This window comes from Zalophus californianus, chromosome 6, assembly GCF_009762305.2.
Source record: "Zalophus californianus isolate mZalCal1 chromosome 6, mZalCal1.pri.v2, whole genome shotgun sequence".
NCBI lineage: Eukaryota > Metazoa > Chordata > Mammalia > Carnivora > Otariidae > Zalophus > Zalophus californianus.
The window spans coordinates 59,864,781-59,891,178 of record NC_045600.1 but is presented as its reverse complement, the minus strand read 5'-3'; the positions used below and the strand labels follow the sequence as shown (position 1 = coordinate 59,891,178).

The 26,398-nt window shown below is 39.9% G+C and overlaps 1 protein-coding gene across 2 annotated transcripts in view; it reads right to left on the bottom strand.

Annotated features, from left to right (window-relative positions):
• SLC25A21 (solute carrier family 25 member 21) overlaps positions 1-26,398 on the bottom strand; it is a 479,968-nt gene that overhangs the window by 12,652 nt on the left and 440,918 nt on the right. For both annotated transcript variants that reach the window (XM_035728242.1, XM_027572196.2), the window contains 2 exons: positions 25,545-25,652; positions 12,554-12,718 (listed from right to left, as the gene is read on the bottom strand). In XM_035728242.1, the coding sequence (XP_035584135.1) occupies positions 12,554-12,718; positions 25,545-25,652 (273 nt within the window). The remainder of the gene's footprint in view (positions 1-12,553; positions 12,719-25,544; positions 25,653-26,398) is intronic.

Sequence of the window (26,398 nt, the reverse complement as noted above, 5' to 3'; positions counted from 1 at the left end):
AGTGGGACATAACAGTGAGCCCAGAAATAAATCCAAGCATATATGGCTGACTAATATTCAACAAGGGTGCCAAGCCAATCGGGAAAGAATAGTCTTTGATGGTGCTGGAAAAACTGAAAATCCACATGCAGAGGAATGAAATTGAGCCCGTATATTATACCATACACAAAAATAAATTCAAAATGGATCAAAGACTTAAATTTGAGACCTGAAACCACAAAACTCCTAGAAGAAAACATGAGAAAAGCTTCATGACGTTGGTGTTAGCAATGACTTGATACCAAAAGCACAGGCAACAAAACCAAAAATAGACAAATAGGATTATGTCAAACTAAAAAGCTTCTAAACAGCAAAGGAAACAAAAGAGTGAAAAGGCAACCTCAGGAATGGGAGAAAATATTTGGAAACCATGTATCTGATAAGGAGTTCATATATAAAATATATAAGGAACTCCTACAACTCAATACCAAGAAAACTAATAAGCTGATTAAAAAATGGGCAGGGGCACCTGGGTGGCTCAGTTAAGTGTCTGACTCTTGATTCGGCTCAGGTCATGATCTCAGGGTTGCGGGATAGAACCCTGAGTCGGGTTCTGTGCTGGGCACGAAGCCTGCTTAAGATTCTCTCCGTCCTTCTCCTCTGTACCTCCCCCCCCACCCCCTGCACACACATACTCTCTCTCAAAAATAAAATAAAATAAATTTAAAAAAAGAATGGGCAAAGGACTTGAATAGACATTCTTCCAAAGAAGACATACAAATGGCCAATAGGTATGTGAAGACATGCTCAACATCACTAATTACCTGGGAAATGTAGACCAAAACCACAATGAGACATCACTCCATATCTGTCAGAACGGCTATTATCAAAAAATAAAAGGCAACAAGTGTTGGCAAGGATGGGGAGAAATTGGAATCCTCATACACTGTTGGTGGAGGTTCGAAATGGTGTAGCCTTTATGAAAGACAGTATAGAGTTCTTCCAAAATTAAAAATACAACTATGATATGTCCTAGCAATCTAACTTTTGGATATTTATCCAACGGAACTGAAATCAGGATGTCAAAGATATATCACTATTATGTTCATGGCAGCACTATTCACAAAAACCAAGATTTGGAAACAACCTAAATGTCATTGACAGAAGAACAGATAAAGCAAACGTGGCCTATGCATACAGTGAAATACTGTTCGCCTTTACAAAGGACACTTTGCAGTATGTGACAACATGGATGAAAGTTGAGGATGCTATGTTAAGTGAAATAAGCCAGTCACAGAAAGACAAATACTTCATGATTCCACTTATATGAGGTACCTAAAATAGTCAAATTCATAGAAGTGAAGAGTGGAATGGTGGTTGCCAGGGGCTTGGGGGACGGGGAAATGGGGAGTTACTAATCAAGTTTCAGTTAAGCAAGATGAATAAGCTCTAGAGATCTGCTTTACAACACTGTACCTATAGTCAGCAGTAATGTATTGTGCACTTAAAAATTTGCTGAGGGTAGATCTTATGTTAACTGTTCTTACTATAATAAAATAAAAAGGAAAAATATCTGAGGGAAAAATATGTCATTTAGCCTAAGTAAAATATTTAGGATGGGTCACACCTTAATTGTGTAAAGGGATATTAATGTTGATGAAAAATCTATCTTGTTATTAAAAATTTCCAACTTACTTCCATAATTTGTTCCAACTGTCATCAATCAGGAAAATTCCTGTGTTCCTAACCCACCTTCCTCACGCATAAGCCTGAACTATTTTACTCCAATTTTTTGCTCAATTGCAAGGGCAATCAACTGTCACCATTCTTGATGTAATTCATCATGATTTAAGAACCGTTATTGAACTAACCTTTTCTTCCTCATGCTTAAAAACACAGTTCCTTTAAAATATTTATTTATTAGTATGTATTACTTCCCCATCCACAGATGAGTTTTACTCTTTTCCTCTAAATATTTTCCAATTTTTCTTATAAAATATGGTGCTTTAAACTGGAGCTAAGTAGCCTGAAACGTTAATGTATATTACATGCATTGACCTTATTCTGTGATAGCAATACAAAAGCCAATATTCATAGTTTTAAAAAATTATTTAATTCCCCTGCAAACATTTTTAAGGCTGATGTTAACATTTCATCTCACAAATGAGAAAACAGAGACAGAGAAAATGTATAACTTGCCAAAGAGACATGGCTAACTAGGTAAGAACCAGAATTTGGAATTAATACCAGGTCTCTTTCTAGAACTCTCTGGCTGTTTCCATCACACTGCAATCCTGTGTGAGTGCAGAGCTGCAGAGATGTGTTTACCAGTCCCTCTTTAGGAAGATCAATGAGTTTCCCTGACAGGACATATTATTTATAGGCTCTCCACAGCTTAACGAGAAACACTAATAAGTGATCCCAAAACATTGGTGGCCATGATGTTCCACAACCTTTAAAAAGTCAACAAAAGGTACCAAGTCATCAGAAATGAGATATGACTCAAAATAGTTAAAAATCAACATACTACATATTTGTAACTAATTTAACCATCTCATGCAAACATTATATTCACAGCTAAAGACAGTACCAGTAATTTAAGGCAATGGCACTTAAGAAGTTAATATGCAGAGAGGCAAAATGTCTTGATCAAAAGAAGCATATGCCTCTCCTTTTACCTTGCCTGGCATGGGCTTTGATGTCTTGCTGCTTAGTGACTGGCAGCTGGCTGCTAGCTTGATAAACAGAGAACCTTTGCCCATCTCACAGGCCTTTGTGATTAGGGTCTGGCGTCCATAAGAAGACATTCCACACAGAGACATGCCAGAAGGCGGGAAGGGTAAGGAAGATGGGGGAAGGAAGATTTGCTAGCTAGTGAGGACTAGGGGTGGTGAGGGAGACTGGCCAGGAAGCGTGTTGCTCCCTACAAAGCAAGGTTGAGCAGAGTGTAGCAATGGGCTTTTCACTTCAAGGAGCTCAGCACGAATATTCACATTAAAGCCTAGTCACAGAATCTTCCTACCTCATCAGCCAAAATTAAATTTCCTTTGCTCCCTGCAATTCACGTACCCTTTAATTTCTCCTGGTATCACACTGCATCTGAGATCCTCTCTGACTAGTTTTGACCAAACTTGAAGTCAGTATACCCTGGCTGTCCTAGACAGTCTTCAGTAAACACAGGGAGAGGAATGTTCTCCATTCAGGATTGGCTTTGGTTGATGCTAGATTGGATTTATTGTTGCTTGTCAAAAACTGCTAAAATACGTTTGCCATTTGAAGAACTAAAATTATTGTTCAGAAGGGACTGAAAGAGATTGCTTATGCTTTGGGTAAGACAAAGACAATATGGCGGTCCTACAAAGAGTCACATGATTTTCAGGGTATCACAAATTACTTCTTGACAGAACTCTTTTATTCTGCTTCCTCTTCCCCCAAGTAGGCTAATAAACTGTTTGATGGTGAGCACATCACGACCATAACAGGATGACTCAAAAGGGATTGAACATTTTAATAAATCTGTTACTCAGTTATTAGATTATACATAATAAACATGTGGTCAAAACCAATTTTAGTGGGCTCCCTCACAGTTATTTCCATAATCTTACAAATGGTCAGTCTGTGCTAACAGCACACATTCTATACTTTAATTCATTTTATTCCTTTTGTAGCACATCACCATCAGCGGTTGAAGGGCTGGTTGTGAGGCAGCCTTTCATTCCCTCAAGGCTGCCAAGCAAGAGGTGATACAAACATGAAGTTCGCAATGTACTCTCACGTGAAACATGTGAAAGGCAACACTTCTGAAAGTTTAATTTCCTTTTAAATCACCCTGCACGCTTTGATTTTAGAAAGTTACTTGAAAAAGTCTCCCATGTTATTCTGATTAATAAGACACTGAATTAATAAGAACTGAAAGGAGGATGGATGAAAGTACAGCTGGACATCTGCATCTGTGAAAGTGTGTCCATAAGACAGCCTGAAAACGGGCTGGATGAACTTGGGTGAAGATGTGGAAGGCCTGCTCTCGGATCCTCAGTTGACCCAGACTAGGGGGGGAAGCTAGAATGACAGATGAGGGGCCCTCAGCATGAAAATTTATCATTCTAAGCTCTAGCACTGGACTGAACCCCCAGGATTACATTTAAGCATAGTGAATACAAACTGCGCAAGTTCAAGATGAGGGAGACTCGACTTGTTGGCACTTCATGTAATCTGGGGATTTTAATTGACCACAGAGTTTTATACATACCAACATCTTGATGTAAAAGCAACACCCATTCTCTTTCCCCTCTACCCTGACAAATCCCCCAAGAATTCATCTCTGTACAATCTTTGGCTGCATTAAGAAAGGCGTGTATTCAGATCACAGGAAGGGTTGAGACTACTGTACTCTGAGTTGACTGACAACTGTAGTATTATGTCCAGTTTTGACACTGACATTGACAAATCTGATGCATCTATAGAGGGAGAGATAGACCATACAGAGGACCGGAAACCACATCATTTGAAGGGGAGTCGAGGAACTGTGGATATATTCTGTAGAAAGAAAGACTCAAAGGCTCACCTATCCATACATTTGAAGAAGTACAGTACAATAGTTACAAGTATGGACCCTGGTGTCAGATAGCCTGGGCTCAGTCGTCCGCAGGATCTAGTAGGAGATGGGCACCAAACTCTGACGTTCTTTGGGAAGAGTCCTTCAAAGCCTCTCAAAGGAGAGGACAGTGCCATGTCCTATTCATGTTATAGGTATAACAGGCCTGACACATCACTGGTGTTTAATAAATGTTTTATTACTCCTTTATATGGACACAGTACACGAAGAACTAAGGTCTCAGAAGCAAATTACAAGGGCGGTACATACACACACTGCTCCAGCACCTGGTAGCCGCTGGAAGGCAAATAAGAGCAGCTTGTCACTGCCTTCCCCATAGCTGGCAATGGTCGTCATGAAAATGATGTGGTGAGCTGAAATCATAGTTGCCTCCTGGCAACTGAACAAGGAGGCAGCTTGAGTGAATGTAGACTGCTTTTTATTTATTTCAGAAGAAATTTGCATTTTCTACATTGTTAGTTTCGGTGGGTCCAAGTCAATGAGGAGCAGAGTCAGCTCACAGTCTGTATCTTTCATTTCCTCTAATGTTAGCTCTCTTTTGTTGTTTTGTTCACAAACTTTGACAAAAGCATTTTTTGCCCTGATGTCATGGTATCATGCTGTTTTGTCCTCCAATGAAAATACCTGCTATTGAAGCTTAATTAAAAAATACAGTTGTTTCCACTTGACAGCTATCAGAAGAATCTATTACTGTGTTTGTTTTCTCTTTATGTGAGATAATTTGGGGAAATGCTAGCTCCTCACTCCACAGAAGGTCACCAACTAAAATGAGATGGTTTAATTGATAAGCATTCTTTAAGGAATGTAGAGTATTCCCAAGATCCTATCCTTCCAGGGCTCTCGGCTTTGGAATGAAATCAAAGTCTTGTTAAAAGCTCAGCATCTAAATGTAGCCATTCAGAAAATAGCCATGAAAATTCCTTTTTTCCCCCTGAGCTAGCTGTTCTTTAAAGTGTTGTGAAATGTAAAATAATTTTAAACGTCTTACCCACTTAGTTCAAATTATAAAACACATACAATGTCAAAATGGGTTAGGGTTTAAGCATAACAATTATCACTTGATTATTTCATATATATGTACACACACACACACACACACACCCTTTCCTTAAATATCTCTCTATAAATATTTACATGGGTAGATAATACCTTCTAAGAGTCAACTGTATCACTGAGTATTATTATACAGAATGCAGGAATATATTAATATATTTCCTTGGGAACTCAGTAAGATTTTTCTGTTTTGGTGTGCTCCATTTATTCCTTGCCTCAATAAAGTCACTGACCCCAAGGAAAACGAACAAACCAGGTTTCCAAAACAAAATTCTAAAGGTTGGGAAGTTAGAACAAGGACACACTGAGATGCTTTGATATGGAGGTGGGCATATGATCAAGAAGAAGTCTTTGAACCAAGTTTATTTCATGAGATTCTACTCCTGGGCTGCTTCTATAAATGAAACTTTCCCATGCCCATTGAGTCCTGCTTATGTAATATGTTTGTTTGACATGCCCCCTCAGTTACATCATTTAAGAGGAGTCCAGTGCCTTATTACACGCCTCGAACACTCTGGCCCAGTCCCCCTCTGCAGCGTCCACTCCCGCCTCTCTGCTCTGGCTCACCATACACCAGCTATCCTCTCTCTTTGTCTTCTCCCCAGTTCCCCGAGCCTCTGTCAGCTTCAGGGCGGTCACTCCTCCTCTTCTCTCTGACTGAAGATCGAAGATCTGTCTGGTCTCCACTTATCCTCTTCATCTTGGCCTGGCTAATCCTCACCCTTGAGCCTCAGCTTCAACAACATTTTTTTTTTAAAGATTTTATTTATTTATCTATTTGAGAGAGAGAGAGCACATGAGGGGGGGGGGTCAGAGGGAGAAGCAGACTCCCCGTTGAGCAGGGAGCCCGATGCGGGACTCGATCCCGGGACTCCAGGATCATGACCTGAGCCGAAGGCAGTCGCTTAACCAACTGAGCCACCCAGGCGCCCTTCAACATCATTTTTGAAGGAAGGCCTTGTCTATGTCCTTGCCCTGCCCTGCCATCGGTCTAGAGTAGGATCTTGGTTTATAAATTCCCGGAGCGTGGTAGTCTGTCTTTTCGTGGCTCTCCTCTCATCATGACTGTCACAGTCCAGGGCCTCATGTGGTGACTTGTTTATCGTGTGGCTCCTCTCGTCGACTGTAAAACCCGGTAAGGCAGGGACAGTGTGGACACTCAGGGAGGCAAGGCCCCGGACATCATAGATGTGCCGTGAATGCTTTTAGAATGAAGGCACAGGAGGAACCCACGGAGGAACCCACGGAGAACCTAAAGCTACAGGTACCACACTTCCATCCACTTGGGTGGTGCCTGACTGGAAACTTTTGGCTTACATTTTATTTCAGAAAGTGTCTGAATCCTTGCCCCCTTCTCTCGGCCCTCCCCCATGCCTTCCTTCTCCCCAACACACATAGCCCAGGGAGTCTGTGAAAACTGACAACGACAGATACTGCTTTTTACCACAGAATCTTGTCACATATCCGGGAATTTTATAGATAATATATACTTGTAGTTTTAGCCCAGTGGTTCCCAGAAAGGAGAGTTGTTCTTAATGAAACTTTAATGCTCTTGCCCTTCCCATTACCGGATGATTGGTAAGACTAATGATCGAGTAAGAGAGAATCAGAAAAATAAATGGCCATAAATTAAATCCTACTATGATCTAATTCTACTGAGATTCTTCTTTCCAAAATACAAACAGTTCTGTATAAGTTCTCCACTTGAACCCAAAGGTGCATTTTTCATTCAGCTTAGTGCACACCTTAGGGAAGGATATAGCTTTAAATCATGAAACGAACACATTTCCACATTTCTTCTGATAAACTAAGTGCATCTGGCACCGCCCTCTGACTCTCTACAGAATTTATAAAATGAAGAAAATATTAAAAATCAAAGGAAAAAGAAAAACATTTGTATTTCTAAAAGGCTAACTTTTATAAATATTACCTTAGGAGAAAATAAAATATGTTTGACTTAATGCTGTCTATAGTAAAATGACCATAGGGACAGGTCTAAATGGTTTATTAAGTAAGAAAAATTGAACATATGAAAAATTGTTCTCTCCTAGAATATTTCTAACCCACACATGTAATTTATATCATGGCAAAATTCAACACAAAAGGTCTATTGTTTTTGGCAAAATAACTTGCAAACATGCTTAATTAGGATGCAAACTGAAAGCACAGCTTAATACTGTTGACAGCCATGAGCTTCAGACAGTGATTTCTACTACTATTATTATTATTTCACTTATGGAAACATTTGAAAAGCAGTAAATATGGAATTAGAGGACAAGGTTATTAAAGAGATGTAACATTTGAATCTTACGATTCTCATTTCTGTGTTAGCATCACAAATAATAGGCTTCCAACAGCCCCACCTTGTAACAGGAATGAAAGAAATTATTTTTGCAACAAAAGCTTACTCCCATGGATATTTGAAAAAGATGTCAGCATTTAAGTTAATCAATACCTGCTTCCAGTGGGCTTTACTTTGAGAAGTGATGCCTCTTTCTGGGGAGAAGGGATAATTCTTTATACTGACATTCCATTCCATTCATGCAAGATGTAAATGAATGCCTCCATTAAATCGATTCCATGGTCAGTTAACATCCAAAGCAGTCTTTGCTCTATTGTAGCCCCGCATTCACCATAGGAACAGCCAGAGCCTAAAAATAAATCTGAAAGAATCTAAGCCAAGGCACCATTTTCAAACAGCTAATGCCTGCTTCTTCCAGGGCCATGACTTCTCGTTCTTGGTTTCTATAAATTATAGACTAAGGATATGGAAAGGGAGGGCCAGGTTACAGGACTGAAGGAGACAGAAGAGGAAGTTGGTCATATTATCTGGATATTCTAGCTATTTCACGTATTTAAATTTCAGTAATCATTTTTGAGCGGTCATTTATGTGTGACAAAACACAAGGGTTAAAGCACTGCATGGTGTAGAGGAAAGAGTTCTGGCCTCTGGTTCACTCCCTCCCCCTTGTTGTATAACCTCAGATAAATTATTTCAGTAACTTCCAGCGTTGGGCCGTAACTTCTCATTTGGTTTTCTTACCTGAAAATGACAGTTATCGTGATGGGGGTCAGACAAAATTGCGGAGTCTACAAAAATGGTTTTAATAGTATCACATGGCACAGAACATCAGGATATTTCTGTGATCTCTTGAAAAATATATCTAATGGAGAGATCACCAATCTGAAGAGTTAAAAACTTTAGGGGTGGATGTCTGACCTGAGTTCTCCAGGCTTACCATTTAAAGTTCTTATTTTACCTCTATAGATAGCCTCAGAGTTGTAAAAAATGTGAAAAAGTTAACTAGGTATTCTATTTTATGAGACTCTTATTAAACTTTTCACTGATTTACTTCCTATTATAAAATTAATACATGCTTATTGCAGGAGCTTCCAACAGCTCAGAATGATATAAAGAAAAAGGACTTTCCCTCCACTGCTGCTTGTTTTGTTTCTCTCTTTCTCTCTCACTCATTCATACACACACACACACACACACACACACACACACACACACACACACACACACACGATTCCCCATTCCCCCACCCCCAGAGATAATCATTATGAAGTTTCTTTTAAAATAAAATACTTTGAAAATGGAAAACATTGCAAGACCACTTATGGATTAAAAAAAATACATTAAAGAAAAAATCTAAAATTATTTCATGCCATCAGGACTGGGGAAATCTCGAATTCCCTTGGAACAACAGAATGACCAATTACTGGGTGAGGGAACTGAAACAATAACCCTGTAAACAAATCGTCCAAAGTATACGGCTAGAGACAGCCCACGGCGAAGATGGAATAAAGCCTTCAAGGAACACCACCTCCTCCTCATGGTTAACAACTTGATGACGTTCTTCAACATGTTTTAATGATTATCATACCTTCCCCTTCACAAAGGATTGATTTATTATGGTTTAGATTTAAAGAATACTGGTTTCCCAGTTTTGAATCAGGCTTAGATTACAGAACACATAAAATCAATGACTTTGTTCTAGGCAAGAAAAAACAGTGTTCATTTAAGTGCAAAAGGAACAGTCCTGGGGAAAAATTCTTCATGCTGTTCTATGTGCTCGCTGTTTCCACCACCTGCCTTCCCCCCACTCCTCCCCTCATCGCTGTCATGAGACCAGCACACCTAACACTTCCGTGGCACCTTAAAATTCACAAACAACTTCATATATTATTTGTCAGTCCTCAAAATAATGTTGTTAGGTAGCTTTTCAATATACAATAAAAAAAGCTGAAGCTCAGAGCAGTGAAGTGATTGGCCCAAGATCTTTCACCTAGTAAAGGGACACTCGCCCAGGTTTAGGATGATTTTTTTTAAAGACTTTACTTATTTATTTGAGAGAGAGAGAGAGAGAGAGTGAGTGAATGAGCAGGAAGGAGAGGCAGAGGGAGAGGGACAAGCAGACTCCCCTCTGAGCAGGGAGCCCAACATAGGGCTTGATCCCAGGACCCTGAAATCATGACCCGAGCCGAAGGCAGACACTTAGCCGACTGAGCCACCCAGGCGCCCTGGGTTGTGATGACTTCTAAGTGTGTATCTCCAACTCAGATCTTTCCTCTAAAGCTCCAGGACCCACATCCAATCCCCGACCCATCTGCATTTTAGTTCCAAGTGCAGTTAAATTCAGTTTCCAGGATGAGCCCTTAATATTCTCCCATAAACTTGTTTCTCTTTCAACGGTTTTCTTTTTCAGTAAATGGCACCATCACCGTGCTGGTTGCTCAAGCCAAGAACCTAGGCAGCATTTCTATCCACAGCCCTTTTTTTCAACATGCCTATGTATGCTCCATCACCACATCCTATACATTTTGCCTTCTGAAGATTTCTCAAATTTGTCCACTTCTCCTTGTCTCCACCATGAACAACATAGTCTGAGGCCCTAGCATCTCACTTTGAAATCATTTCCATGTTATACCCTGCCCTTCCCTCACCACCTCCTCTCCATGCATTCTCCACTTGGCAGCCAGACTGATCAGGTAATTTCTCTGCTTAAAATCTTTTGTTGGCTTCCTAGTGCTCTTCAGATAAAGGTAAGAATCCTTAGTGTGGCCTATAAGAGCTGCTATGATCTGACCCTGGCAACTGGCAAGATCAATGAGTGGTTTCCATAGTTTCAGGATATCATGATGTATTTAAAAAAATAAGTGAATAGTTAAGCTTCTGTGTTTATATAATGCATAACATTTAATGACTTAAATGCACTGATTAATTGTAGAATGAAGTTTACACTTGCAGATATTTTTAAAGCATTATTAACATATGACCATATGTAGATCTTCGTGACTTCTTTCTTAAATAGAACCAAATTCATTTTATAATATGATATGAATTAAAATATATGCCCAAATATATGTAATAAAATATATAACAATTTATATAATTTTTTTTCATTGTGTGTGTGTGATTTCTATCTGTCTCAAGACTAGATAGCCGAAGACATGGAGGCAGCAACTCTTCTCCCATGTTGTATGCAGTACTCATCTCAGAGTCTGAAAAACAGGGTCAACTTCATGCATTTGTGACTTGTGCAGTTACCCAGGGCCTGCACTTAGAAGAGCTCGGTTTATTGCCTTACTATTTGGTCTTGAAATTCTTAGTAATTTTTGAACAAGGGTCCTACATTTTAATTTTGTCCTGGGTACCACAAATTGTTTAGCCCATTCCTGCTAAAAAGAATCTCAATGTATTAAGAGTCAAACTCTCTCATGTCATTCAGCCCAAAGTATCTATTGCATTTGATTTCTGTGATTTCTCGACAGAAGGAGGGCTCTGAGGACCACTGGAGTCAGAACTGACAGTCAGTGAGGGAAGGGTGTCTATATATTGTGGTCAATCACAGATTTCAGGCCAACCAAACATAAGCTTCTACTCAATAACTGAGATTTCCAAATACAGTGAAATGTGTTTAACAACTTTGGCTAGTGGATGAGGCCAAACCAACAGATGGTTAATGTGGAACATCCCTTGGCTTCAGCTGCTACTTAAGATAAGTCCTGACCCAGAATATGGGGTATTGCTGGGCAAACGTAGGTATAATCAACTTTACTGAAGAGTTTGGTGGTAGCCGTATTAGAAATCTTTTTATGGTTTATAAAAATCCATCAATAGTTTTGTACTAAGCAAAATAAAAAACTGAACGCCTGTGGGAAATTGTCTGCATGTGCAAAATGTGTCACCAGTCAGTGCTTCCAGGATCGCAATTTTCAATGCAAACAAGCAATATGATGGTGGGGGGAATGTGTGTTGTTATAGATGAGAAGCTGGGTTTAAAGCACATCATGTGCTACTTTTATCTTGCAGAAGTTGAAAGGCTGCTAGAATCTGTAAATTACCATTAAAATATATTTATAATTATTACTACTTTGCATGAAAAGTGATGATCCTTGAAGAGTTGGTTTACTGCTTACCCTAGTTAACTTAGGTGAATTTAAAAATTAATTATCTAGGTAAAATTTAAATTTTAGGCTGATAATTTCCCCCCAGAGCTCAAAATTTATTTAGAATATGAAAATTTCAGCTTTCTTGGGAAAGTTATGTTTCTGAGGTTAAAAAAAGTCAGTGATAACACAGTTTTTAGAAGCTTCTGTTAGTGATAAATGGGAAGCATTCAAGTGTCACGGCGCATATTTCAAGGAGATGAATTTTGGTGTCAGAACTGGGTTCAAGTCTCTGCTCTTAACTACTTAACAATTTACTTGATCTTTCTAAGCCTCAGTTTCCAATTCCTAAATAGGGATAATGACACCCCATGAATAAGGCTAACGGGGGGGATCAGATTCGATATGAGTGTTCAGTGCAGTGACTAGCACATGATGAGTACTCTACAGATGTAGCTATCATCACTGATGAGATTTTTCCCCCAGGATTATAATCTATTAAATAGTTACCTTATTGACAGGAATAATGTTTTTGACATTGTAGTAGAAGCCAAAATAAACCATGTTGAAAACCCCATGACGTCCCAAAGTTGCTGTAAATCCTTTGTTGAGGCCCTGGAGTCCCAAGCCTTCCTTCTTAATGATGTGTCTTGCATAACTCATCGTGGATGGTTGCTGCAGGAGAGAGAAGCAAAGCCAGAGAGATCATCTTTGAGACCGTGAAATAGAGTAAATTACCATTTTAGCCTCCCTTCAAGCCAGAATTATTAGGGACTTTTTTTTTCCCCCAACATGAATAATCATGCCTAGATCCATGCTTTTAAAATTAGGAAGCCCCAAAAGTAAACAAAATTGCATGCATGCAGGCCTTCAAGGGAAGACTGCTGATAAAAAAAAAAAAAAAACAAAACCACACCTTTGGTAGAATTAGTGAAACTAATGTCATGTAATACCTATCATTACTACCTACGTGTAAATAGCTGTATCCAATTCTGGATTACCCACAATAATGGAGGGGATTAGCCATACAGGTAAACTGGTAATCCATAACTGCATAATCCAAAAGGAATTTACATTTGGTTCCTGAATCCAGTATAGCTACTTTTCTAATTATGTTTTTCTGAAGTGAATGTTACAAGTAGTCTTGATTTCACTGCCTCAAGAGTTAAACTGGCACTAGGTTAGAAATTGGGTGTGGATAAATAAAATCTTAAAAAAAAAAGACACCTGGGTGGCTCAGTCGGTTAAGCGTCTGCCTTTCAACTCAGATCATGATCCTAGCATCCTGGGATCGAGCCCCACGTCAGGCTCCCTGCTCAGTGGAGAGCCTGCTTCTCCCTCTCCCTCTGCCTGCCTCTCTGCCTACTTGTGCTCTCTCTCTGTCAAATAAATAAAATCTTTTAAAAAAAAAAGAAAAAAAAGAAATCGGGTGTGGATAGTTGTCTGTAGACTTCCTCAAGAGGGTGCACAATTAATGTGTGTATCACTCGTTGAGATAAATGACAAATCAGTGGCACTGGGAGTTGTGGGTTACCTTTAATTTACTTCTTTCCAGCCCTCCCATTGACGACCCAACCTTGAAATACCCTACTGGGTAAATACCCAGTCTATCACTACTTTTGGAACACGCTACAGAGCTCACTAGAGTTTACAAGAACAACAATTCACGTGGGCTTCAATAAAAAGCTGAATGATTGCGTCCTTTTGGAGATACGGTACAAGGGATATCTCTACTCTTAAATTTTGACTGAATAGGAAATAAGGGAAAATGCTCAGTATTTTTTTTTTCCCATGAGGTAAGCACTGATGTGACATTTGTTTGATTTTTCTCTGGAGCAGGTTGCTGGAGTGGTCTGCAGTCTGATGTGCTTTCTGACTAAAAGTGTTTTCTTATCAGGTGCAATTAAGGTTGTATCAGCAGAACAGAGAACAAATCCAATTAAGCCTTTTCATCCAACTTGTATTTATAGCTATGTAATTAACATGATGCATTTAAATGAGCTTGTTTATATAGTAAATCCTATAGTTTTTGCTGATAAATGTTTTAAAAACTCTTGACTACAATACTACACTCAACTTCATCTTTTCACCTAAGAAGATTAATTACAATACACTGCATTAAGCTTTTAAGGAAACCTTTTTTTGTAACAGGAAAAAAACACATGAGACTATATCTTAAAATAATAAAAAAATATTTCATATAGGAAAACCAAAAATTCTCAGAAGGTTAAAGTTCACTCTCTGCTCTACAAAATGGGGCTTTTTTTGTTTGTGTTCTGGCACATTGACTATCAACACAAATTATTTTGGTTTTCAAAAAAGACTTGAGGATAAGTTGAGCAGAAGTTCATTGCTGTTGGAAAGACTCTGGAAGTGCTGAGCAAACTGCCTAGGCTCTGCTCCCCTGCTCGGAGGAAGGCAGCCAGAGGGCAGATTTTGAACTCAAGCGGCTGGGTGAGCTTGAACTCTAGTTGTGAGTCATTAAGTAAAATCAGAGAGTAGCACAGTAGTTAGAAATAGCCGGTTGTCTTTCTCTGCTTGACTTATTTCACTTAGCATAATCTCCTCCAGTTCCATCCATGTTGATGCAAATGGTGGGTATTCATCCTTTCTGATGGCTGAGTAATAGTCCATTGTATATATGACCACATCTTCTTTATATGTGGAACATAAGGAATAGTGTGGCGGACCACAGGGGAAGGGAGGGAAAACAGAATGGGAAGAAATCAGAGAGGGAGACAGACCATGAGAGACTCTGGACTCCCGGAAACAAACTGAGGGTTACAGAAGGGAGGGGGGTGGGGGGATGGGGTAGCTGGGTGACGGGTATTAAGGAGGGCGTGTTTTGTGATGAGTAGTGGGTGCCACACACAACTAATGAATCGTTGAACACTAAAAAAAAAAAAAAAAAAAAAAAAGAAATAGCGGGTTGGAGCCAGACAGCTCCAGGTGTGAGTCTCAGCAATCTCACCTGCTAGCCTGGGAAAGGATTTTATCCACTCTGATTTATCCCCACTTTACTTATATGTAAAATAAGAATAAGAGAAAAAGAGAATCTCCTTATAGGATTGCTGTGATGATAACTAAGTCAATGGATTTTTGTCCTCTGTAAGCATTCACTACATATTAGCTGATAATAATAATGGCAATAGTGCTGATAATAATAAAAATAGTTCAAATAATAAAATAACAGGCAATTTCTTTGTTAGCTGAAGACAATGGCATTAAAAAGGGCAGAGGCTGACTTGAGGGACACGAAGGGCATGTATAACTAGCTTCTTCCTTTTCGTTCCTCTGTCTGTCCTTTCCTTTTTCCAGAGTTCTGGACCCTTAGAGTTAACATCCTTGGTAAGAATTCTCCACTGGGTAAGTCTGTGGGCTATAGAAGCAAGACCGCATGGGAGCAAAGTTTGGGAACAAAAAAGTCACCAACCGGGCCTCCACCTCACACAGCTTACCGCCTGGAGAGCACAATTGTGTGTGTTAACCAGGTACCTGGAACACAGTAAGTGCTCATCAATGTTAGCCATTATCACAGATGTCTGGTAGTTTACACATATCATGTGATTTATCCTCTCAACAAGGGTGTGAGATTCCCATTTGACGGATGGGGAAACTAAGGTTGTGTTACTTGCTCAAGATCATAGAGGTAGTGCCAAAGCTCAAACTAAGGCCTCTCCCACTCCAAGTCCATACTTTTATAGCCTGCATAGATTTGCCATTGTAACATATCTGATTGCTTTCCTCAATCTTGTAAGATGGGCAGCAGGTATATTTTCCTTATTTTGCAGGTGAGAAAACCAAGGACTGTTAAGTAGCAGGCCTAAAGTAAAAATGCTGGTACATGGCTTAAGCAGGATTCTGCGTCCGGTGTGGTTCTCATTCTGTGGACATTCTTGTTCTACATATGTGGTAAGAGTTTCAGAGTTTAATAATCCAATTGATACAGGTAACAGATACATCATAACCCAAATACATTTTTCTTGGGGCCTTGTGATAGAGAAAAACCTGAGTTCTTCTCTAATTCCCCATAAAGAGCAGAAGTGTGCTTTTTGCTTCATTCAGCAACATTGTGTCACACACATGTAAGCAAATATTTAATTAAAAAGGCAAAACATGATTTCCACTGGGATGCTTAAATAGGAAAATAGAGATTTTGACTAGATCTCGGCAAACACAAGGAATTTTACTAAACTTATTTGATTACTGGGCTTCCATTTCAAAACAAAAATGGTGACTGATTAGCATCATCAACCAAATGATTCCAATACTACCCAACACAGCAGATCACCTACCAGTTCAGTTTCTTTCCAACATTTAGATTCACTGCAATTTTCATATTTTGTTACCAGTTGTGGGCCAAATTGCATGATAACTTTCCTAGATGTACTCTTCATCGACTGCACCAGAATGCAAGTGGGGGAGCATAAATGGATTGGAATGTAGCTTATACTGTGATATCACACTGCTCTCCACACTGGTTTATTGAAATCCTCAGTTCACTGGTTCCTGCCAGAGTGTTTCCATTTGACGTAACTCAAAGTCTTTAGGTTTCATTTTAGCTAGGGCCAACTGCTAATTCTGGGAACTCTCTTTTCTTTCATGCATTCATTTCTTCAACAAATACCTGTTGTGTGCCTAGTAGGTGCCATGTGCTGTGCTAAATGTCTCATGCAGGACTTTGCTCATATTCTAGAAATTTAAATACTTTTGCTTTGGCTTTTATTCGGGGAGATAGGCTGATAATTTTTAGATCCACCCATGAGAATCTTCCACAATGGTTATAAAATATGGAATCAAATTTCTGTTTTAAAAGTCCTTAAGAGGCTTAATTAAAGAGAAGATTCTTTGCGCTACTCCAGGGCACTGATTCCTTACTCAACGGAGAGTCCAGGATTACCAACAAATCACGGAGATGACTTATGGCAGCCTGAGCTATTTTGTTTGGAGTTCTTCCATCCAACTACTGACCATAGCTGGCTCTGATTAGCTTGTGAGACCACAGACTGAAGTGTAGGGAGCAGGCATTGTCTCTGAGTAAATAGCAATCAGAGTATGGCCAGTAGATAGAGACATGGGGTGTGTGTGTCAATGAATTTCCTCCATCCCCGAAGCCAGAGAAGAGCTCTAGGCACACCATGTCAAAAGGCAGCATGCTCCACATGCGTTCCTTTACTTGCTTCCCAGGGCAAGGTGAATTCTGCTGTGTTTTAGAGCCAATGGAATAGGGTGTTGCATTGAATTTCATCACATGGCTGGGAAGCAAACCGGATGAGACCTTTGCACAATGGAGTGAGTGTCCATATCTGGGCCTTCAGAAAAATACTGCTTTGTTAAAAAAGAGGAGATCCAGTTGCTGCATTTAGGCAGGAAAATACCTTGGTTCCTCAGGAGATAGAAGATCACTTATGTTTTTCATTACTCAAATAAAGTCTTGAAGCGTTTTCATAAATTTGAAAAAAAAAAGAAAAAAGAAAAAAATCCCTTCCTTTTATTTGAGAACAAAATGTAAGTGAAAGAAGAGGAATTGGGCTCAAAAATCCCACACTTAAACTTTGCTTTCACTGAGATATTTCGCTAATTCATCATTATAGCTTATTCTAATAGGGCAAGATTATGGACAAAAAGACACGCCAAATACAATTATGCTCTATCTAGAGTTTATGTTTGATGAATGGGTCTAATTTTTAAACAATCTGCGAGTGGATGGTAATTTGCCATAAACAAACTTTCCCAGATGCTGCTCCACACAGCTCCTTCAACCCCAAGTTGCCGCCTGGTAACCGTCCCTGGAGGAATACGCGGGCCTTCCAGGTGATGAGAGGCTGAGGTGCCTCACCCCTGCCACTGCCGGCCGAGCAGGAGGTAAGAAGGGGCCTACGCTGTGGTGACCACTCGGAAAAACCTGGCACCACGGGAGGAGGCTTTGCTTTTTCCTAGTTCTAGAAACACTTCCTACTTTCCCTTAAGTTTCACGATCACCCACATTTCTTGATCCCAATAAAAGCAGTGCGGTTGCCTAGAAAGAAAACTCTATGTTAACGTTCGGTTCCTAAGAGCTACCACTTTCATTAGGCGTTATTTTCCCTATCTATAAAACCGGGAGAAAGTGACCTACCATACAGGAGTAGTGGGGGAATTTGAAATACTAAGTATGTGTGGGCATTGGAAAAAGTGGAAGGATGCATAAGCAGTTACCAGAGCACTGGGATGAGAGGGGAGTGTTGGTGAAAATCATCAACTGTTTTTTCTTTATATAGCTTTGTATTACTTGATTTGTGGGGAAAAAAACATTGCAATACTTTTACTATTTGAAAAATTATATAAATTGAAAAAATCAAATAAAGGAAAAGACATGTAAGGCATCCTACACAGTATCTGGCATATAGTATATGTTCTGTAAATGGTAGCTATTATCATTACTTCAAAGTCTCCATTCTGCAAGCAAAACTCTAGAGTTCCTGGCACAGCTGAATGGAAGACTGAAGTCTATTTTCTGTAAATGATAATAGAGACACAACTTGGCTGCTGCCTTAGCTATTGTTGAAAGATGACTATAGGAATGCATTCATAGACATAATTCACTTTTCTGCCCACAAGCATCATAGACTGGAAAGCAATAATTTAGGTACTGAACAGTTTCCAGGCAGTGTTTCACATGGCAATGCAGGAACATTTGAACTTAACTCAGTACCTCATCACGAACGATGACATGCCCTTGAAGCTGGCTTCTCACACTATCTGTAAACAGAGCCACACGCTTGCTCTCTAACTCAACTTCCCTCTTTCTTGAAAGAGATCATCACAAATGCGGTCCTTCTATTTACTTTATGTTGACTCCACATACTATAAGTTTAAACATTTGTCAATTGCCTATGGAGAAAATAATCACTAAGCTTGGTGATCTCATATATGATCTAATTGATCTCTATTAGATTACCAAGCTCCCAGAAGAAAGTGTACAGAATTATATCTAGTGGTGTTTATCCAAAACCAGAGTCAAACCCTGAACTAATTTTTTAAATAATCCCTATCTTCAAAGAGTTTACCATCAATGACACATTTGCTATCCGTTCATTGCACCCTAAAATTTCAATCATATCATAAAGGTAGAAGACTATTCTTTTCTTGGGTTGAACATCTTTAAAGACTAAATAGAGGGGAAACAGGCTTTTGCAATTCACTTAAGACTTGGTTTCGTATTTGGGGGTGAGAATGATTATGTTCATATGTAATGTAGGTAAAAATAAGTAGAAGGAAAACCTGTCCCCCATCCACACACATCAGAGACAAATCCTATAGACCTCAAGGGAAGGAAAACATAACCCGTTAGCCAAATAATAACTTTGAAGTAGATTTCAAAGTGGAGAGAAAAACTGGGAAACAATTCATCCAAGATTTTGCTCCTGGGGAGAAATTCACATTTTCCAGGCTTGCAGAGAGCATGCCAGCCAAGCACCGCTTGGCTTAGCACAAGTGATAGGGGACTTCTAGGTCTTATAAATATATAGATTAAAAAACGATGCACCCAGTTAGAGGGGAGAAAGGTTCTATAAGGACAACAAGCTATAAAGTCACACTTTCGGCAAGACTTGGATATGCAACCATCTCCAGTAGAAAAATCCTCGGGCAAGCCTAGTCCTAAGCCAAAGAGACTACAAACCAGAACAATACTTTGCTCGGGTTTAGTTTGAAGGACGGGGGGAAATTTGGGTCTAGCCCGATTTTATTTGAACATGTTTTTACACCCACTGAACCAAACCAGAGCATGACAAAGCTGTGATTACTTTGCTCCCCACAGAAGGTCAAGCATATTTAAATTAGAGACCGGTTTTCTTTATTCACTGTGAATTTTAAGATGCTGGCCAAGATTCTGGTATTGGAATTGGAGGAAGTGTGGCAAGGATTATAGTCTTTGACTGATATGCTGGTAATTTAAAAAATAGAGGCAGGACAAGCACACCTATTGAAATCCTTGACACAGAAGCTGGAAGGGGATGAGGGAAGTATCAGGAACCAAATGAACCACAGTTTCTTTGTATTTTTAGGAGAGTTTATGGCTAAACTGAGCGGGAAAGCATATTTTATGGGTAACATACTTCTGACTGGCTAGAGAATCAAGTCTAGACCACAGAGGGGAGAACCCCTGCAGCCAGAGCCAGCAAGTCACCTGCCGTTCCTGGAAATCCTCATGGGAATTGCACTTAGGGCTCCAAGAATGTCACAGACACGGCCTCTGCTCTCAGCCAGTCCTGCTCCTGGACCCCAGCCAGAGGGCCCCCCTGTTCAGGAACCCATTCTTCAAGAGGGCCCCATTCTGGGCCTCTGCCAGCGATGCCCTTCCCACAGGACCGAGGGGGATATCTGCCTACTTCCTTCAACCTCCTTCTAGACTTTGCTCTGTGTTCCCTGAGACTGTGGCAGTCCCCACCCTTCATCTTTCCCACGCAATCACTGCCTACAAGACGTTAAGTGTAGTATTTTTTTTAAAGATTATTTATTTCAGAGAGCGAGAGTGCATGGGGGGAGGGGCAGAGGGAGAGGGAGAGAGAGAGTGAGACTCCTGAAGCAGACTCCCTGCTGAGCGTGGAGCCCAGCTTGGGGCTCAATCCCAGGACCTGAGATGACGACCTGAGCTGAAATCAAGAGTCGGACGCTTAACCAACTGAGCCTCCCGGGCGCCCCACGTTAAGTGGATTATTAAGATTAACATTGACTATGGTTGCCCTCAGCTGTCGTCCATTGCAGAGCTTCTTCTCTCAGCTGTAGCAACTTCTTGGGAGATGTTCATCTTTAAAGGACCATTGCTGACTCGCCTCCTCTGGCTGGGGAAATAGGAAAATCCACAATGCCTGTGTAGGAATCTGTAGCAGTTGGTATCTAAGACAGGAGGATAGAAGGGCTGAATAGTAGACAGGCTGCCTGAGAAACGCACGCTACCGGCGGGGACAACAAGAGTTATCTCGATGCAAAATAGGCAAAATAAGGGAAACTGCTCTGCTTTTCTTAAAGGTGTTAGCAAGCTACGTGGCCGTTCTGCCTGCAGCCCATCCATTGAGTGTTCCACCACAACTGGTAGCTATAATTAACCGAAAAGGCTGAAAATCAGCTTAGTTCAAAACTTCCATGTGAAGTGATTAAGTGGGCTTGATCAAGAATGCATGTTTGGGACGCCTGGGGGGCTCATTCGGTTAAGCGTCTGACTCTTGATTTCGGCTTCAGGTCATGATCACAGGGTTGTGAGATCGAGCCCTGCTTTGGGCTCTGTGCTGGGTGTGGAGCCTGCTTAAGATTCTCTCTCCCTCTCCCGCTCCCCCTCCCCTCAAAATAAAATACATGTTAATTTTGTACAACTATTCCAGAGGAAGCCTATGTTGATTGTGCTGGAATTCTTTCCAAAGTGGCTTCAAATGTTTTTTGTGTCAATCTCTAGCTTCTGCTGCTATCTGCTAGCTATTTACAGCAGAGATCCAGCTACTTCTGTTCATGATAGTAGATCTGCATCTGAGTTTAAAGACCTTGTCAGTAGGTCTCCTCTAACTAGGCTGCCAGCCCTTAAGCCTTGATAAAGAATTCCGGCTGAATGGATCGTACTGGCAGCTGAGCGCTGCCTAACGTGGACCGAGGGAAAAAACCACACCCAGTAAGCTGTCTACGTGCCCACAGCTGGAGTCAGCTGTGACTGCTCAATATTAATTGGGGTACTATCTCACGATAAATGTCTTTAGGTAAACTTAAGCATTTATAAGATCAACTTGCATCTTGAAATAGTTATCGTTCGTTGACTGCCTACCATGTACCAGGTTCTGTGTTAAGATCTTTGTATATATTATCATATTTAAATTCTCATAAAAACATGTAATAACACCTACTGACACATTAAACCATCACTACCCGACAGGCTACATTGACAGCTTTGCATACACATCTCAACCCTATTGCTATTATTCTTTGACAAAATTGGAAACGACCATAGAGTGGGAAACATGAACTTGTCACATTGTCAGGGACAGAGATGGCCCTCTAGAGCTTGTGCTTCTAGCCGCTTCACAGAAATGCCTTGCTGTAAGACAGCTGGACTGATCGCCATCATTTTATCACCGAGGGAACTGCATGAAACTTGTTCAAGGCCATGTTAGAAAATGGTAAAAAGCATGATGGGTGTCTCTCTCTCCAACCCTGGGCCAGATTTGCCAGTTCACCTGTGGCTTTCCTGTTCTAGACAGCTGTTTATATGTTCTTTGATAGTTCGCATGTAAGGTTTAAATGTTTCTTAGAAATTATAGAGGAGGAAAAAACGGGGGTTTCTGCTACTATAAATGAAGTAATGGAAACTGAATTATGCAACATTGAGCCTTAAGATGGGCCAGCAAGTCATTCATACCGAAATCAGCTGAGAAACTTCTCCCTAAAGGGAGGCTTGATCCTGGCAGAGCCAAAGAACATTTCTTTGGGATTACATACTTCTCTTTATACTGTTCTGGATTTCCTAAATTTTCTACGATGAAAATGTTACTTTTTAAAGTAAATGTTCACAGGTAATGCTGAATACATTCTCATGATAAACATTCAACTACACAAAGCCCTTCCCTTAAACGCTTACCTTCCACTCCCCCTCTTCTAGACTCCTTTCCAGAGGTAATCACAATTTAGAAGTTTGTATGAATTCCTTTGCATGACAGACCTGCACAGTCCTTTAAGGAAATCACTACCCATACATGGCTATTGACTATTTGAAATGTCCTAGTTCAAACTGAAGTGTGCTTGTAAGCATAAAATACACATGAGATTAAAAGACCAAATATGAAAAGGGTGTAAAATATCTCATATAGTTTTTATACTGACTACATGTTGAAATGACAATATTTGGGATGTATTGGGTTACAGAATTAAAAATAAATAAATAAAATACAGTATTAGATTAATTTCATGTTTCTCTTTGCCTTTTTAAATATAGGTACTAGAAAATGTGCCTTACATTATATTGGTATCAGCCAGCACTGCTCTGGAGTATAGATCATTTTTAATATGTTTACACACTTATTTACATAAGAGATATTTTTTTTGTGCTTTCTAACATAAATATGCATTACTTTTATACTTGGACTAAAACTTTTTTAAAAGTATAACCTTTAAATGCATTGATCATTAATTCCGTTCTTCCTTCCTTTCTCTTCCTCTTCCCCACCCCACCCATCACCTCCAATGCACACTCTTCTTGACAACTGACAAAGCCTCAGAGTGAAGAAAGTAATATGTATTCTTGGCCATACAAATGTTGAAGTGAGCACACCTAACAATTGGATTACTCCAACCCAGGCACAGATTAACAAAAAGTATCTCCTTTTTGGATAAAAGAAGGTGCTAGTCAATGGAAGAAGGCTTTGGAGTTAGTGGGTCCTAGACAAAAGACATAGGAAATAGCTACAGTTGCCAAAAATGACTACCAGTTATTTTTAAAGAACTAAATCCAAATTTGCTATTCTCATCATGTCATCTGTTCCTCTCAGATTTTTTTTTTTTTCATTTTCAGAAAGCATAGTTCCATTACTTTATGTTGGGTGACTACCACCAACTCCTTTTTCCTTGATCAATATTGCCTATAAAGCACCACCTCAGTTCAGCTACTGAATCTTGATCGTTGTCAGAAATAAATGCTGACATGCCTGACCAAGTCTGACTCGTTGAAGGTTATAAAGTACCGAAATTTTTTGTGTTGTCTAAGTAAATACCTAAAAATGAGTCCAGTTCAGTGGATTCTGCAAAGGAAATGACCCCAAACAAGCGCCTGTTCTCCCCCCACTTAAAAACTGCCTGCCTGCATATACGTAAATAGTTGACACACAGCACACTCCTGTCAGTGAGCTGGGACCATGTACACATACTCTTGTGTTAAGCTGGAAGTGTGTTTCCTGTATTCTAGCAAGGCCTTAACGCAAGCAACACATTTAGTAGCTCTTACTTGGCCTCAGTGTGAAACCTCCCTGAGGGCAGAGGAGAGACAACATTAGGCATGAGCAGGGGTGCTGTGATGACTCACTATTCTCATTCCCATGAGTGCTCCTTGGTGCTCTGTCCCATTTGCGTCCCTCCGGTTATGTGCTGCCTTGATAAAGGACCGCAGTTGAATACCTGTTTTCCTTTGCCCCCTCCTTGCTGTCCTGACAAGCTTCCCAAGGACAAAAAGGAGGCCGGGGAGGAGGAGGAGCTCCACAATTTTCTTCTAGTTGGTAACTCTCCCAGTCTAATAAATCAAAATTTCCTTGAACAGATTTCACTGGGGGCTGCTCCATTTCAATAGGGCATTCGAAAAGTGTTTCTTCTCTTTTCTTCCTATTCCTCACCACCTTTTTCCTTCACTCAAGGAAATAGAAAACAAAACAAAGACTGGGGCAATGCAAGGTTTTTCAATTTTTATTAAAGTGCCGAATATCACCCCAATTAAGGCAACCTTCTGAAACTTAAAAAAAAAAAAAAATTATCCCTTAATTAGGATGGACTTCATCTGAGTGGCTACCATCTGCTGAAGCAGCCCAACCCTGTCCTCCTTGGGTCTTGGCAGCTACAGGTGAGTCGGGGCCCCTTCTCCTTTCCCACACCCCTGCTCAAGAAGCTGCCAGGGAGCTCTCAAGCAGTATCAGCAGGCAGGAAGTGGGGTGGGAGCGAGGGGGGTCTCCACCCATTAGCAGCTGTTTAAGTAGTAGGCAGGGGAACTATTCTACAGAGAACTTCAGGTCAGCAGATACTCCAAAGCAATTTATACCACATGCTACCCAGTTGTGGAATTAAAATGCTGAGGAAGGAAGGACCTAGCATGCCAATCTCCTTATTTTCTCCTTTACCTGGTGCTTGGCACCCCAAAGGATAAAAGAACAGTTGGACTTGGTGGTTTAAAGGGAATTATTAGGCAACTGGGAGGAAGTGAAGGCACCTGTCTTCATGGAACATCATGTACCAGTGACTAAATGTCAGGACCCATCATTGTCCAAGTAGTGATGTCTACACAGGTTTAGTAACTTGCTTCATTCAGACTAAACCAAAAGACAAGCTTGACAGATTATCAGAATCTTTGGGGGAGGGCGGTGGGTGGAGTGGAGAAAGGAGTATGGCAATTTTAAAAAATGACTCCATAATTTTTTTTTAAAGCACAATATTATCACCTCTATGGTTTCTCTTCAGTTTCTTCTAGCGTAATGTGAAATAGAAGTCTTGCCAAAAGTAGGGGAAACATTTCCAAATAAGTCCTTATAGATTACATTCCAAATCTAAAATAAAAACTTGTAAACATGCGTTTGCCCATCAGACTTTAGAACATTTTTGTTCACGCTTCCCTTGTGGAAGAAACTTGACTTTTTCTTATGCTACTTCCTTAACAATAATTTGCTATGGTTTTAACAAATGACTAAGAGCTGGGTTCATACTTATATATATATAGCATATACATATATTGAAAACAATTCTTTTACATTCCCTCACCAATAGGAAAACATTAAATGATTACCTCTGTAAATTTGTTCCGATTCGCTTGCAAGCCAACTTTTACTACCTCAAAAGGGTTAACCACGATAGCTTCTGTTAGTCCAGATCCTAATCCAGCAATGGCAAACGTCTAGAAAAGTTCAATCAATAATTTAAAACAAGTTATGTATACTGAGTTAAACATCCTACTCATTACACTCTGCAGCTGAATGTTATGTGGAGAATGGAGGAACGTATATAAATGTACCATATACCATTACTAAACAGCTTTAGTTCTTGATTAGATGCTGACAATTCATGAAGAAGAAATTACAGAAGCCACAAACCACATCCTAACAATTCAAAATAAAATTTCAAAGCCCCATCAACAATGACTTTTTCCTTTAATGAAAAGAAAGGTTGTTTTAGTGATTTAAGGTGGATGTTAAAATGTCTGCACATGTAACAATTAAGTTTGACTTATAAAAGGAGAGCCTCATTTTTAAAACATCTACAAAAATTCAAGAACCAAAAATAAAATATTTATAAAAAGCTAAATTTCAGATAACCAAACAGTGCAGCTGAAAACTTTCAAATGTATAGCCCTGTTGTTAGAGTCACTATTCTAGACAATTGACAAACGAAAAAAAATTTTTTTATTCATCCTTTCCCTATTTAAAAAAAACCCCAATAACTGCCCTATTCTTCTAGACATAGAAAATGAGGAATAAAAGTTGAGGTCAGAAATGGCAAGGTTGTTCTGAAGGGCTCAGTTAAAATCTAGAACATCTCTCAAAAGATGATGTCAGGTTCTGATTTGCTCTCAGTTAAGAGCTTCTGCAATAAGGAACTACAACTTTCTCGACTTTTCCTCAAAGTAGAATGTTTAAGGGTTTT